This window comes from Osmerus mordax, chromosome 7 (genome assembly GCF_038355195.1).
Source record: "Osmerus mordax isolate fOsmMor3 chromosome 7, fOsmMor3.pri, whole genome shotgun sequence".
NCBI lineage: Eukaryota > Metazoa > Chordata > Actinopteri > Osmeriformes > Osmeridae > Osmerus > Osmerus mordax.
This window is the reverse complement of record NC_090056.1, coordinates 3,533,953-3,548,375: the sequence shown is the minus strand read 5'-3', so window position 1 is coordinate 3,548,375 and position 14,423 is coordinate 3,533,953. Positions and strand designations below refer to the sequence as shown.

General features: G+C 42.3%; 1 protein-coding gene across 1 annotated transcript in view; it reads left to right on the top strand.

Annotated features, from left to right (window-relative positions):
* The window catches only part of cpne5a (copine Va), an 80,429-nt gene that overhangs the window by 63,032 nt on the left and 2,974 nt on the right, over positions 1–14,423 (top strand). Inside the window, exons 15-18 of the mRNA XM_067240901.1 lie at positions 8,826–8,872; positions 9,252–9,433; positions 10,293–10,420; positions 11,717–11,819. Coding sequence (XP_067097002.1) covers positions 8,826–8,872; positions 9,252–9,433; positions 10,293–10,420; positions 11,717–11,819 — 460 coding nt within the window. The remainder of the gene's footprint in view (positions 1–8,825; positions 8,873–9,251; positions 9,434–10,292; positions 10,421–11,716; positions 11,820–14,423) is intronic.

The following is a 14,423-nucleotide window of genomic DNA, read 5'->3' as shown; positions in this document are numbered from 1 at the left end:
AGAACAATGGTTGTGCTCTCGCCGAAGGCTTGAGCACACCCAATAAGGTACACGAGGCAGTACATTATCGTCAATAAAGTACGTGTTCCAGGGTGTTGTTAGGCCCGACGTGCACTGCCTCTCGTACCTTATTGCTTAGTTGGGTGTGCTTTGCCTTCGGCAAGGGCACAACCTTTGTTCTCTCACATATATATTATTAGTGTGTTTGCTGCAAGCAAAAACACTATTGTTATTCTGCATAATTTTTTTTTTTTTTCTCCCACTTTTTTCCGTTGCCTACTCCTTTCACACCGTTTAAGCTAGAAACACCGTTCAAACTTCATTTGATAAAGTCTGAACTGCTCTAGTGTGCTATTACTTTTCTCATTGATAACTTTTAAAGTTTTTAAGGTATTAAAGTTTAAAGTGCAAAAAAAAAACTAGAAAGGGACATTTCCTGAAGAAAATGTGTGTGTTTGCTGAAAGCAGTCAAAACGATTGTTTTGATGGCTTGAATAGTGAACGTTTTACAAAATGTTTAAAAGAGGTATGTGCTTTAAAAAATGTTATAAGTATATCTGTCTTACATATTGTTATGCATTGGGATAGTTTTTACAGATGAAAAAGGATGCAGAAACAACTGTAAACTAGAGAGGGTACAATTTCTGGGGAAATTGTAGGGTGTGCTTGCTTGTCGGTTGCACAGGGGGGGGCCGGTTTTTTATGAAATGTTTAGAACTGATATTTCTGTATATTTTATATAAAAATGCGTACTTATTATTTATAAAGATTACAAGCATATTTAAAAGCATATTTTTTTTGCTGCTCATTTACAACTCAAAATACGAGTGAAGTGTAGAATGAAATAGATGTCTTCTCATTTCCCCTGCAAGAGGCAGCCTCATAGCTGAATCAACGAATACATTTGGCAGACGGTGTAAAAATTTACCTAATCTCTATGACTTAAACGTCCTTTTAAGTTTTCCCTTCTCGTGATATTTTCAGGCATTTAGCCTACTCATATTATATTCATTCATGAATAAAGAACCCCCTTTGAAGATTATTCTACGACGTTACCGGCAGTAGAAGATGGAATCGCGATTCAAACAGTACCATCTGCTAACTGAAAATATGCCCCCAAAAACGTAAATAAGCTTGACATTTATTTAGTGGAAAATCGCTCATTCATAAAAAGCTCACTGGTAGCGATCATTGTCAGTAACAACGCAAAATGCGATATAGCCTGTGTGGAGAAGCTGCCCCGGTAAATTGTACTACTAGCTAGATAGACAACGCCTGTGTCAAAATGTTCGTCTTGGTCTCGATTCCGTTGCACGGTTTAGGAGGTTACAACGTTTTTGTGGCAAAAAGTGCCTTTAGTCAACGAAGGGTACTCAGTGCTAGCTACGTCAGCACGTCAGCACACGTTGGCAACGACGCATAGATTGATGTGCAGTAGTGATGGGCATTCTGGCTCTTTTTCGTGAGCCGGCTCGTATGGCTCAGCTCACCAAAAAGAGCCGGCTCTTTTGGCTCCTGAACGGCTCTTTAAAAAATACATGTTTTAACTATGAATTTGACTATGATGGGTGTGAAAACAATTTGAACCGTAACCAAATATCTTTACAAATGCATTGATTTGTCATGGCTCTCCTCCGAGTTTTGACTAGTCTCTGACTGTGTGTGAGTTGGCTCGGCCCTCCCTCATGCAGGATTGACAGGAACAGAATGTGAGGATGATCGTGTGCGCCTTTAAGCCTACAAGTATTTTTTTGCTGTTCTTTGAATTAGTCAATTATTTTAAATACAATTAAAATTCATTATTTCATGATCATTTCGTTTTTATAGGCTGTATTAATCTATTAAAAATAGAGTCGGCTCTTCAGATATGCGAGCCAGCTCCCGACGTTCACCTTCAAGAGCCGGCTCTTAGAGCCGGATCGTTCACGAACGACCCATCACTAATGTGCAGTTGCACAGCGAGTATCGTGCTGTGGTGCATGTACTGCATGTACAGTAAGTAATGTCACATTAAATAATGTATTTTAAACTCAAGCTTGTGTGGTACGTCGCTGTCGTCAATGCCACAGCCTAAGCTTTATGTCAAAAGAAACATTCTAATTTCTGGCGCTTTCAAACAATCCCCTCAGTGACGTTTGGCTAGCAACAGCAGCTAGCTTGCTCGTAGCAAACTTCTTTTGAATTAGCCATTTCCCCCTAAATTAATGTCAAACTTGTTTATGTTTTTGGGGGCATATTTTCAGTTAGCAGACGGTACTGTTTGAATTGCGATTCCATCTGAACTTCTGCCGGTGACTACGTTGTTACAGTAGCTTGTTTCAAAGGGGGTTGAGTAGGCTAAATGCTTGAAAATATCACTAGATGGGAAAAACTTAAGGGGACGAACCCACCTGCAACCGACGCAAGCGAGCACACCCTACAATTTCCCCAGAAATTGTACCTTCTCAAGTTATTGTTTATTTTCTCCCCCCTAAGGATCAGTCAATATTTGGACTACATAGACAACCTAGGTGTCAAAAGTTTCGTATTGGTAGCGATTGCGTTGGTTGTATTTTTATTTACGTTCCGTTGCATGGTTTAAGTAGAAATTGCGTTTTTCTTGTGAAAAGTGAAGCTAACGATGGCTAATTTGCTAGCCACAGTCACTGACGTTACTAACGTCACGAAAACACGCGTGACTACCTGTAGCAGAACATTCGTTTCACATCTGTTAACTTGGGGGATAGCTAGGCTAACTATAGCTTTACTGCAAGGCAGCTGCAGAAACGCCACAAGCAAAGAGGCCAGGGTGATCACTATTTACTTTGTGATGTGAAACACAATTGTGAAATGTAACGTACAATATTAGCTGATATTATTAAGGAAGTAGGCCCACATCTACTTTCGGAAACGGTAGTCTACTATTTCACTGAAGCATTAGCATCATGACATTAGCATCTGTTGCCCGGGCAACACATACTACAGTGGTCTATGATGCATCTGTTTTCAATCGTTAAAATAAACATTCCTCACAAATACATTTTCGTTGTAGGATTTATTATGACATTAAATTACAAGTAAACGATTTGTGGGTGAAATTATCATTACCTGTGGTTTCAAACCAGTGTAGCTCACTGCAACGCTGTACGCGAGACACACTAGTCTAGTAGCTAGGCTAACTGTGCGTTCACACTGCAGCGACGCAAATCGCTTGCCATCGCTCGCCTTCCCACAGTTCACCACGCTCGGGGGCGTTTCAAACAGATTAATGTAGAATGTAGTTCTCTAAAGTCACTGTTGTAGTTGTCATGGCCAAGTGTGCAGACTTGGGTTTACGTACTCACAACATCGATCAAAATACAACTTGTATACAAAATACAAAACTGTTTAATAGACATACACGTTGACATGTGTAAACGTTTTATTAGGCTATATTACTCGAAGTCTTTGCCAATCTGTCTGGGAGTCAGGTGGCTGAGCGATGAGGGAGTCGGACTAGTAATCCGAAGGTTGCCAGTTCGATTCCCGGTCATGCCAACTGACGTTGTGTCCTTGGGCAAGGCACTTCACCCTACTTGCCTCGGGGGAATGTCCCTGTACTTACTGTAAGTCGCTCTGGATAAGAGCGTCTGCTAAATGACTAAATATAAAATATAATATAAATATCTGTCGATACGATAGGGAGTTCCAGCCGGGCTAGATAGCTACAATAGTTACCACAGAACGAAGTTACGTAATGTGACTAGACTGCACCAACTAGTACAAGCACCAACAACTTCGGCAACCTTGCGCCATGCATCGTAAAAAAAACTGTACGAATACAGCTATGTATCGTACAGGACTGGGTAAGCAGCCACACAAACGATAAGTTTCTCCTCCACCTAGAAAGCTAGAAATGTTTACCATGGTTGCTACGTTACGAGAAACAAGAAAACACTCCGATTGGCCATCGCTAGCGAAAATCGCTCCTCATTTACATAAAGTTGAGAAAATCTCAACTCGGTCGCGTCGCTACCCACAGTGCACCACGCAAGCGATTCGCCTGGCTCCATAGAAAATGAATGGAAAACATGTCGTTGCTCGCATCGCGTCGCTGCAGTGTGAACGCACTGTTACAAAAACATCTCCGCACAGCTGTTTAGGAAGTCAAACGGCGACAGAACATGTTTGGCACTACCCTTACTTAAATCAAAAGTCTTTCAATAGGTGAAACTATCTGACTACTAATCTGACCTCCGTTGCCACAGCCTAAACGTTGTCAATCTGTTCATGAAAATAGTTAATTTCAGCCTAAACCGTACAACGGAACGTTAACTCGATTTCAACCAACGCAATCGCTAGCTATCAAGACGAACACAGTCTAGTACTGCAGCTTCTCCACACAGGGCTTTATCGCATTTTGCGTTGTTACTGACAATGATCGCTACCACTGAGCTTTTTATGAATGAGGGATTTCCCCCTAAATAAATGTCAAGCTTATTTACGTTTTTGGGGGCATATTTTCAGTTAGCAGATGGTACTATTTGAATCGCGATTCCATCTGAGATAGCTACTGCCGGTAACGTCGTTGTTAGAATAAGCTTCAAAGGGGGTACTTTATTAATGAATGAATGCAATATGAGTAGGCTAAATGCCTGAAAATATCACGAGAAGGGAAAAACTTAAAATGACGTTTAAGTCATTTTGGTCCGTGTACTTTGCGGCCAATGGATTTTCGTTATCTGATTTTCTTTGATGTGCTTAAACATGGAAATCGGGAATTAAAATAGTGTGTGGAAATCTTCTTTCTCAATTTTGCCTAGATTTTTGTGTTGTGACCCGGAAGTTGCTCCCACGAGCTTAACAGTCACATATTCAGGATGTCAGCAGAGGGCGCATAGCAGAGCAGATGAACGATAAAATCGCTCGCAGAGCAATCAAGCCTCAATGCAAAATTGGATTAGGCCTACATCGGACTGAAGCATGGTTCCAGTCTCATCAGCCACCTCACAAAATAAAGAAGGTTCTACACCAAATTTGAATATTCTTCTAAGAAAGTCAGCGACCGGATATAGGCCTATTTTATAAATTATTTTAAAGTGAGTCTCTTTGACTTTTGGGGAAATGGGCCATTTAATGAATTTAAAATGTTTTTTGTTTTTTTTATGGACAATGCAACCATATTCGGAACCTGTACACACAATCCTCTGTTATCAAAAACATATTTAGATTTCAAAGCATCACTAATATATGTATTATTACATTTACTGTCAAATAAAGTACAATCATGAATAAAAACATTTGGTAAAGTTGGTAATGGCTATTCTTACATCTAACAATGTGCTTTGAACTAACTGTAATAATGGTATCGGTATTGCTTTACAGATATTGTTGTATTCTCTACAAGTACAGTTTAAATTGTATTTGTCGAAGAAAGCTTTATATTCCAAAAGGTTACCAGACATCTATAACATCATTCACATCATTCACGCCCTTTTCATACCAATTATATTTAAACAATGATTTCCTATTGATTACAATGACCCTATGGTTCCATAAGGCTCAAATTCTTTAAGATATAATTTTTGGGGGCACGAAGTTGATAGGCTCAAAATTTTTGGGGGGCTCGAATTTGTGCAACCTGAGTTTCCGAGTCTTGAATTTTTGGGTCAGATTTTTTTTTTTCATTGAAATATATATTCATATGTGAATTTGGTGTTGTTTAAATTTCAATATTAAGTATTCAATGCCTTTTAAAATTCAAAACATGTCACTTATTTGCTTCCATACAAATGTATTCGTTTTGATTCAACTATGAGGCTGCTGATCACCATTCCCTCTTGCAGGGGAAAGACAACTATTTCATTCTACTCTTCACTCTTAGTATTTTGAGTGGTAAATAAGTAGAAAAAAATATGCTTTTAAATCTATGTAATCTTTATAAATAATATGTAGGCTATGCATTTTTAATGTAAAATATACAGAAATATCAGTTGTAAAAATGTCATTAAAAAACGGACCCCTCTGCAACCGACGCAAGCAAGCACACCCTACAATTTCCACAGAAATTGTACCCTCTCTAGTTCAGGGTTGCTAGTTCACAGTCTCTGAAATGAACATTCTAACTGCTTAAGGAACGTCTTCTTGAACTGCTTAGATGTGGCGTTCAAGCTTTGTGCAATCTGCTGCATAATGTTTTTGAGAGATATGGAAATATAGAGAAACAGAGGGGAGAGGAGAAAGGAGGCTCTGCAGGAATCACGTCAATGTCCTGGCTCTTGTTCCTTTGTCTCCCGGTGACCCATCCCCACACAAATAGCCACGGAAAGAGCCCTGCTGTTTCCATCTATGCATGAGATGGTTCTCGTTTGCCGTCCAGGGAATTGGCATGGCAAGGGCTTTTTAAGGCAGATCAATTTGTACAAAATTCCCATCAACTGGGGCTGACGTGCACAAATTGAGGAGAAAGAACATAACTACTTGGGGATGAAATTTAGTTTGGTAAACGAAAAAAGCGGAGGAGTAAAACTGACCACTGAACACAAATCCTTAAAAATCTGCAATATGTCAGATTGCAGATGCATCTCCGGGGTTTGTCTCGAGGTTAGACTGATTGTCCAGATGATCTAGATAGAAAGTAGGCCAGGTACTCCAAATAATACTAGTTCTTCATAATCTGTGAGGGGTCTCTCCATTGTTAGTCTTTCATAGTCAATCCCTCACTTCTCATTGGAGAATATGCCTACACTTACTGTATTCCTAAAATATGAAGGACTAGCATGTGACAAACAACACACAGGCAAACACAGGGAGCACAGTCCTGTCTTTGTACAGCCATGCTGCCATCAAGAAATCAGCCAGCATACAAGAATGACAATATTTCCCTCACCTTCCAGGTAATCCCTTGAACGGGAGATAGAGATGTAGGGAGAAATAGGGAGACAATAATCTGCCATAGCATTCCTCTGAAGATAAATTGTCCCGGAGGTTCTTTATCAGATATTACCTCAGAGGAATTGAATATTCCAGTGAACATATTTGATTTACTGGAGGTCTGACTGCATCAGTATTGGTGTACCAAGAAATGTACTTTAAGGTCAAAATACATTGTCACAGTGTTTCCATGCCACCTGGTGATAGTATTCACCTCACCTTTCCATGTTAGTTAGAATGCTATCATAGCTAACATGAGTGTCCTACAGTTTTCCTATTGTATTGGAATCTTTGCGAGCTGTCTGACCGTTATAAAAAGATCTTGGTTTTGACCAGACTAAAAAACAAAGCACCGGTGAGTTTCAAGGGAAGGCACTGGACTGAGACACTTCCCCAGCTGTGTATTCAGCATGTGAATGTGAATGCAGATTAATGAGCTGGGCTCAGCATTTCCCCAGCAGGAGAAGCTCTGCCATTATCTGGAATACAACGTAAGGCACAGAACTGGCTGCCTAGAAATACTGGATGTGAATGGATGCAAGTGAGGGTTGGGGGTGGAAATCACTGTTAATCACAATGAAAAGGCCTCCTACCAATACCCGGGTCTATCTCCCCCTCCTTGCCGGGGGGTTGACGAACTCGAGGGGGGAGTGGTGTGTGTATGTGTGGGGGGTATCCAGTACCTTTTCAAGGTCCTCAGTTATCATCTTTTGCTTTCCCGCATGAATAAAATATGACACTCGCTAGGCTGTATTCTACAGTACTGATAGGGACACAGGAACCGAAATCCATGATTATTCCCCATTGACAAAATACACATGGGACCTAGGGTCATAAACTACTGATGTGAATGACAACGATGATGATGATGATCAGGCTGAGCTTGGTAATAGTGGTGATGCTGATGTTTTTTGGATGTTAAAGTGTTTGGATAGTGAACATTTTTCTACAACGAGTTCACAGATGTTTTTAAACCACCAGGGAACGTTGGTTGTCACTCTCGTTTTCTCCCCATTACGTATTGCCACTTTGTCTGCTGTCAAATCATTACAGCCGACTCCCTACATTACCGTGTTTTGAGGAAACCGTTTGGGAAATCACGGCTTTAATCTCTGCTTACGAAGTTCTGATAGAAGGCTCTTGTTGTTTAAACTTGCTAAACTTGTTTTGGGAAATATTTTAAGGACCATCATGACGAGTGCTGTTATCAGTAACAGGCTACAACCAATTTAATTGCTAACCACTCCACCAAAACTTTGTAGCGTTTTCAGTCATTAGCTATGTTTTAGCCCTTTAAATTTCTCAGTGCACTCCAGTAAATGCTGAATCGACAAAGAATTATCTTCCTAATACTGTCATTGCCCTCCATCAAACAAAAGCTAAGTTCTGTAGGGAGGTCAGCCGAGTGCATTTTGGTATCCAGGTGCCTGTCCATGCATGTAGTTGAAATGAATTGGCTAACTGGGCTGGAGGCAGCTGTGAGGATCTTCTCCCAGGAGAGGATCAAGATAAAAGTATCTGTAGTGGCTCAGCTCTGCTGAAGGGTGGTAAGCTCAGCGCTGAAGCTAGCCTTATAGGTGTGAGCTGGACCACAGAGGCTGGCCAAGGTCTAAGGTAATTGCAGGTCTCCGAGCCGGACAGATGGGCAGGATTAGACCTCTGAGCTGAACCATTGAGATGGAACCACAACTTGGCGGGTGTTAATGTGTGTGGGTGTGTGTGTGTGCGTGTGTGCGTGAGATGGGGGAGAGGGGGACACTTCTTGATGAGGTTGCCAGCACTAGTTTACCCTAATTGCCCCTCTCATTAATGAGTAAAGTGCTGTGACCGACAGGTTGCAATGTGTGTTTGCAGTGCAGTGCTCCACAGCTCTGGGACTGAGGGTCTGGCCTCTGGCTGATCTATCTCCATCATTCCGTGTCTCTCTCTTTCAGAACCCAAATTCACTTCACAGTGGCCATTGATTTCACAGCATCCAATGGTGAGCACCATAACAACTTCTACTCGACTACTTCTGTGCTGACTGACAGGTTGGAGTGGAAAGACAATAAAGCTCCCCCTTTTACTGAATCATCCAATAGTACCAGAAACACAGTCATTAATTTATTCTTCAAGGATTTCTTTGTCACCTCAGACTACTTTTGTCCATTTCAGCTGTTGTTTTCACGCCCCCAAATAATGTCTCCTCACCCCAAGTTGTGGAGATAGATACCACATCCACCATGAAGCTACAGTGCTAGTACAGTAACATGTCTCATAGTGATGTCAAAGGTCCAGCAATAGTCGCATTAGAGACGCCAGTCCACCCTTCTCCTCTCCATTACTGACCGTTCCATCATCCCCCCTCCTGGCTACCCCAGGTAACCCATCCCAGTCCACCTCCCTCCACTACATGAACCCATACCAGATGAACGCTTATGCCATGGCCTTGAAGGCAGTGGGGGAGATCATACAGGACTACGACAGTGACAAGATGTTCCCCGCCCTGGGCTTCGGGGCCAAGCTGCCCCCTGACGGGAGGGTGTCCCATGAGTTCCCCCTGGTAACTATCTGTCTCTCTATTTAACTGTCCGTCTGTCTGTCTGTCCATCCATTCATCTATTAATCTATTCATCTATCCATCTATCCATATATCTGTTTATCTAACTAGCGTCTGCCTGTCTCTGTTGGTCTGTCTGCCTCTCTGTGCTGGTCGATCTGTCTGACCTTGTCCATGGCCCTCTGGGTTGGGTTGCTGGGTGTGTTGCTGTTTTGCATTGCCGCATCTGTGTATTAGCAGGGCTACAGGGACCTGGTTCAAAGCCAACAGCTTTATTTTTCCTATCTGCCTCCTTTTATGTAACTCATATTCATGAAAAATGATACTGTTTTCCCTATAGAGATGGTATGCTTCCTTGTTTGTGTGTGAGTGTGTTGGTTTTGTTGCCATACTTAGCATTTCATGTTCTCTGCAAACTGCATGATATGTTTGTGTTTCTGTACACGTCTGAGTGTGTAGGCATGTGCGTCTGGGTGTGCAATGCATGTGAGCCTTTGATAGATCCGAACGTGCATAAATTAAAATTGGGTTTCATTTACCTTTTATAGTGCAAATGGAGCTTGCAAATGCCTGAAGGAGTCTCAAATCAATTTGGTTTCTCTCAGCCAGCTAATGGTCTCTGGCTGCTGTACAGCAGTGCTAATGAGCAACCAATCACCTCCCTATCATCTGCATCACACTCTGATTTTCATTAAGACTTGCTTCTTACTGAACAACTAATTCACTTGTGTGGTTTTACAGGAAATATATCTTGTGGTCAGTGGCTGCTCTTCTGACAGAGATAATTCAGTATTTTTTTAATCCGTTCCAAACAACCTCAGTGAAATATATTATACATCTAGTATGTTGTTTTTCTTCACAGAACGGCAACATTGACAACCCCTACTGTAACGGGATGGAGGGAATCCTGGAGTCTTACCATCAGAGTCTGAAGACAGTACAACTTTATGGACCCACCAACTTCGCTCCAGTTGTCAATCACGTTGCGAGGTACGGGGGAACCTCTGATGCACATAGGCATCTCACCGGCTGAAGGACCTGCCTTCTCACCCTTATATACGTTGTTGTGTACTTTTAAGGTGAAAGAGAGATAGAAAGCAATTCACTGTCCTTGACTGAATAAAAGTAGAAAGGCAAACACGGGTGGCTGGGTGGGAAAACAACAATACAGGAACAATGCGTGTCCAGATTATAGCCGTGTTTCTGTAAGCCCCTTGCGTCCACATCCTTACCCTTGCCTGGCTGTTGTAGGAAAAGACCAATCTTCAGCTTGACATGCAAGCACCAGACACCAAACAATCAATTAGAAGCAGCCACAACAATAAAGGATGGTGGTTTTACAGAATGCCCCTGAACTAATGAGTGAGAAATAAACAATTCTGAGGAGATGAATGGTGGTGGTGGTATGTGTGTGTGGAGGGGGGGTCAAGTGTCTGGTTGCACTAATGACTGACCATCATTGTCATCCCGTCCTGGGAGGGGCATGCACCTTTAATCTTACAAACACCCCAAGTTGCAATGCTTGACCTCACCTCCCCTATTTAATTAAAACGCCAGCCCCCAGAGAGACACAATTGACAGGGCAAATTGAAAAGCAAGAGAACGTTCCAGAGAGAGACCTGTAGGTCCACACTGGATGTTCTCAGCTTTGATAATAATAAGCCTGGTGATGGTGTTGCTACAGTAGCACTTTCTCTCTCTCTCTCTCTCTCTCTCTCTCTCTCTCTCTCTCTCTCTCTCTCTCTCTCTCTCTCTCATCTTTCTCTGTCATTCTCTCTATCTTTATCTCCCTCATTCATCCTCTCACAAACACACAATCAAGCTCAAACTCGGCCAATTTAGCGCTGGGCCATCAATAATGCTCTGAAGAAAGAATACCGGGCTTGCATAAACACATTGGTGAATTATTCATTTTGGAAGACACTTGATATTGAATCTAGGCCACTCGCAGTCGTCAGCCTTGTGTGTACTTATCTAGATAGACCTATGGGGGTTTGAATATACAGCTCAGAATATCTATATGTTAGGCAGCTGTCACATGCTTGTGTTTGAAATGTATTTTTGCATGTGTGCAAACACGCACACCTACACTCAGCCTGTTGTAGTTGGCATAAGATGAAATTGACGTGCTTGAATTAGGGCTCCTTTGTCAGGCCTGATCCTAGTCACAGTATCTGTAATGTATATATTTTTTCAATCAGTTTTGATGGATGTCTATCTCGCAGTTGTAAATAGTCTGTCCAGTTGCCTGTGTCTTGAGCTCTAACATGCTCCTCTGCTCCCCAGCTACGCTGCAGCTGTGCAGGACGGTTCCCAGTACTTCGTCCTGCTCATCATCACCGACGGCGTCATATCAGACATGGCCCACACCAAGGAGGCCATCGTCAAGGTGAAGGCCATGTTTCTCTCTCCATCGCTCTTTCTTTTTTAATTCTTTTTTGTCATTCTCTCTCTCTCCCAATCTTATTCTCCACTTTTCTCGCTTTCTCCAATTTTCTCTCTCTGTCTCTCCCTTTTTGAGGGTTTTATGTTGGTATAATAGGTGGGCAGCTGTGAAGCCCTCTGCGGCATTCCTTGAAAAAAATTGCTTCTGGATTTTGATTCAATTTTCTCTCCCTATCTATCTTATCTTTCTCCTTCCCTGACTCCACTTCACGTTACCCCCGGGCCCTAGCAGTGGTGCTTTTTACTCCACAGAGAAGCTCTGCCGCTTACCCAGCATTCTTAGGGACAGAACCTGTGTCTGGGGTGCTGCGGTAGCTGTGAAGGTTAGAGAGTCTGTCGCTGGCTCTTCATTACAGGATTCTACTCTATTTACTCCCACATGCTGGGATGTTGGCCTTCAAGTGTTTTTCACCATGTCAAACTAACTGAATACTTCGTTCATTTATTGCCTGCACTGGACAGTACCATGTGTCAATTACTGTAGTTGAAACATTATTATTAACTCCAGTCTAGTCTAGACCAGTCTAGTTCAGTCCAGTTTAGTCTAGTCCAGTACCTTTCTGTCCAGTTTAGTCCAGTCCAGTCCAACCCAGCGGTCCATGGGAGCGGAGCAGTGATCGGACACCCCCCCACCCCCAGCAGACTGGGTTTAAAGGGAATTTGCGACTGTTAGTCAAACCATTAGAACAGCCACACCTTCCTTTTAAGATCTTGTCTGCTGCTCTAACCTGCCTCTGCTAAGCCTGCTATCACCTGCTGTCAGCCTTGCTGTACCTGCGGACTGTACTACCCTCACCTCAGGGACGGAGGACTGAACAAGCCTCTCTTGTGGGATTAGCAAGGTCTTGTCTTTTTTGCCTTTTCTTTGAACAGTCTATCGGTTTAAAGAGTCATTTAAAGATGTCGAAAGCAAAAAAACACATCCTCTGTATTTGAGCTGAATCATGAAATGTGATGAATGTAAACGTTTTTTTGGCCAAACTGTCGAAAGGGGGTGGGGGCTGTGGTGCTTTGTTTTTCGTCCCCACCGCAAATCTGCTCTTCTTTCAATTTAACAGGATGGCCTTTGGAATGAATATTAGCTCAGGCTCCTCTCTTTGATGTTCAGTCCATCTCTCTTCAGCTCCTCCGTTCAGCATTCTGAATTATAGACGAGGCTTGTCTCACTGACATGATTGGCTGGTATAGCAGAATACTGGCCCATAATTCAGTTGGGCTTTGCTTCTTGTAGGGGGGTTGGGCGGTTCACCGGCATGGCAGATGGGAGAAGCTGCCCACCTGGACTGATTTGTCACACGCAGGTTGCAATCAAACTCATCCACATTTGACAAGTTTCTTGCTTTAATGCCTTGGAGAAAAGAAAAAAATGTTATGTAGGTTAGTAGCTGTGGACCTATTAAAAGTTGCTGCGTATGTGGTTTCTTGAAAGAGAGAGAGAGACAGTGGTATAAATAAACAGCTTGCTGGTGTCAGTTCCCAGGGTTTCCTCTTACTTTGTATGTAAAGCAACTAATGGTTTTGACTAAATACATTTGTGGTTTATTGTTTATTGGGATGTAATGGGATGTTGTGCCTATGGGGTAAATAAAGGTGCAAGTATGTGTGTTTGGGAAAAGAATGCGAGGGGAATGTGGGAGTGAATGATGTGAAATATGCAGAGAGAGAGGGAGAGCAAGGCGGGGAAAGATTGAATGAGTGAGAAAGAGACAAATAGGGGTAAGAGAGAGAGACAGAAAGAGGGGGGAGTTGGTGGGGCGGAAAGTAGCCCTACTCTTAAGTCTGTTTACTCTTATCTTTGACATGCCTTTCTGCCCCAGGAGGCTTTCAAGGAAAGCTGGCCTACTTTCCCCCAGCATCCCCTTTCCAAATGTATTCCTCCACCATAGGCTAAAATCATTCATTCATGCTTGGGCTTTTACGGAGCCCTTCTCTGAGAAGCTCACAGGCCAAACCTGTGGCCTCTGGTGCTCCCTCTGTTCTGAAGCTATCTGCTCGACATGCTGGTGGTGGGGGAAGGGGTGGCATATAGATTGGTCCATTACATTTGTGATGGAATAACTAGCATATTCAGTATATAAATATGGAAAATGTGCTACAGATGTGCAATTGATAATTGATACAAGTTAATGCAGTTTGTTTCTGCTTTAAGAGCACTGGTGCTTGATTAGTTGTTTTTAAATGACCTGCTTCTCCACCAATCCCATATGTCAGACATCATGAATATGAGATGTGGAACGATGTTGTAAACATGACAGGAATGTGTCTGAGTGGTGGTTGTGGGGTTTGAAAACGATTTGACCTAAAAATATAGAAAGTCCTTAGCTCTTCACTCACACTATACTGACACTATTGCCTCAGTTTGGACTGACTGTTTTGTATAGATATATACATACATACATAGGTATTGTACTGTATACATCCGTCGCTTATACATGGTAAAGGAGTATGTTCTATCACATCTGTAACCGTGATGTTTGGTTTTTTCTTTTCAAGGCCAAACTGTTCATCTCACCCTGGTTCATGGTTTTGTGAATGGTGTCATGACATG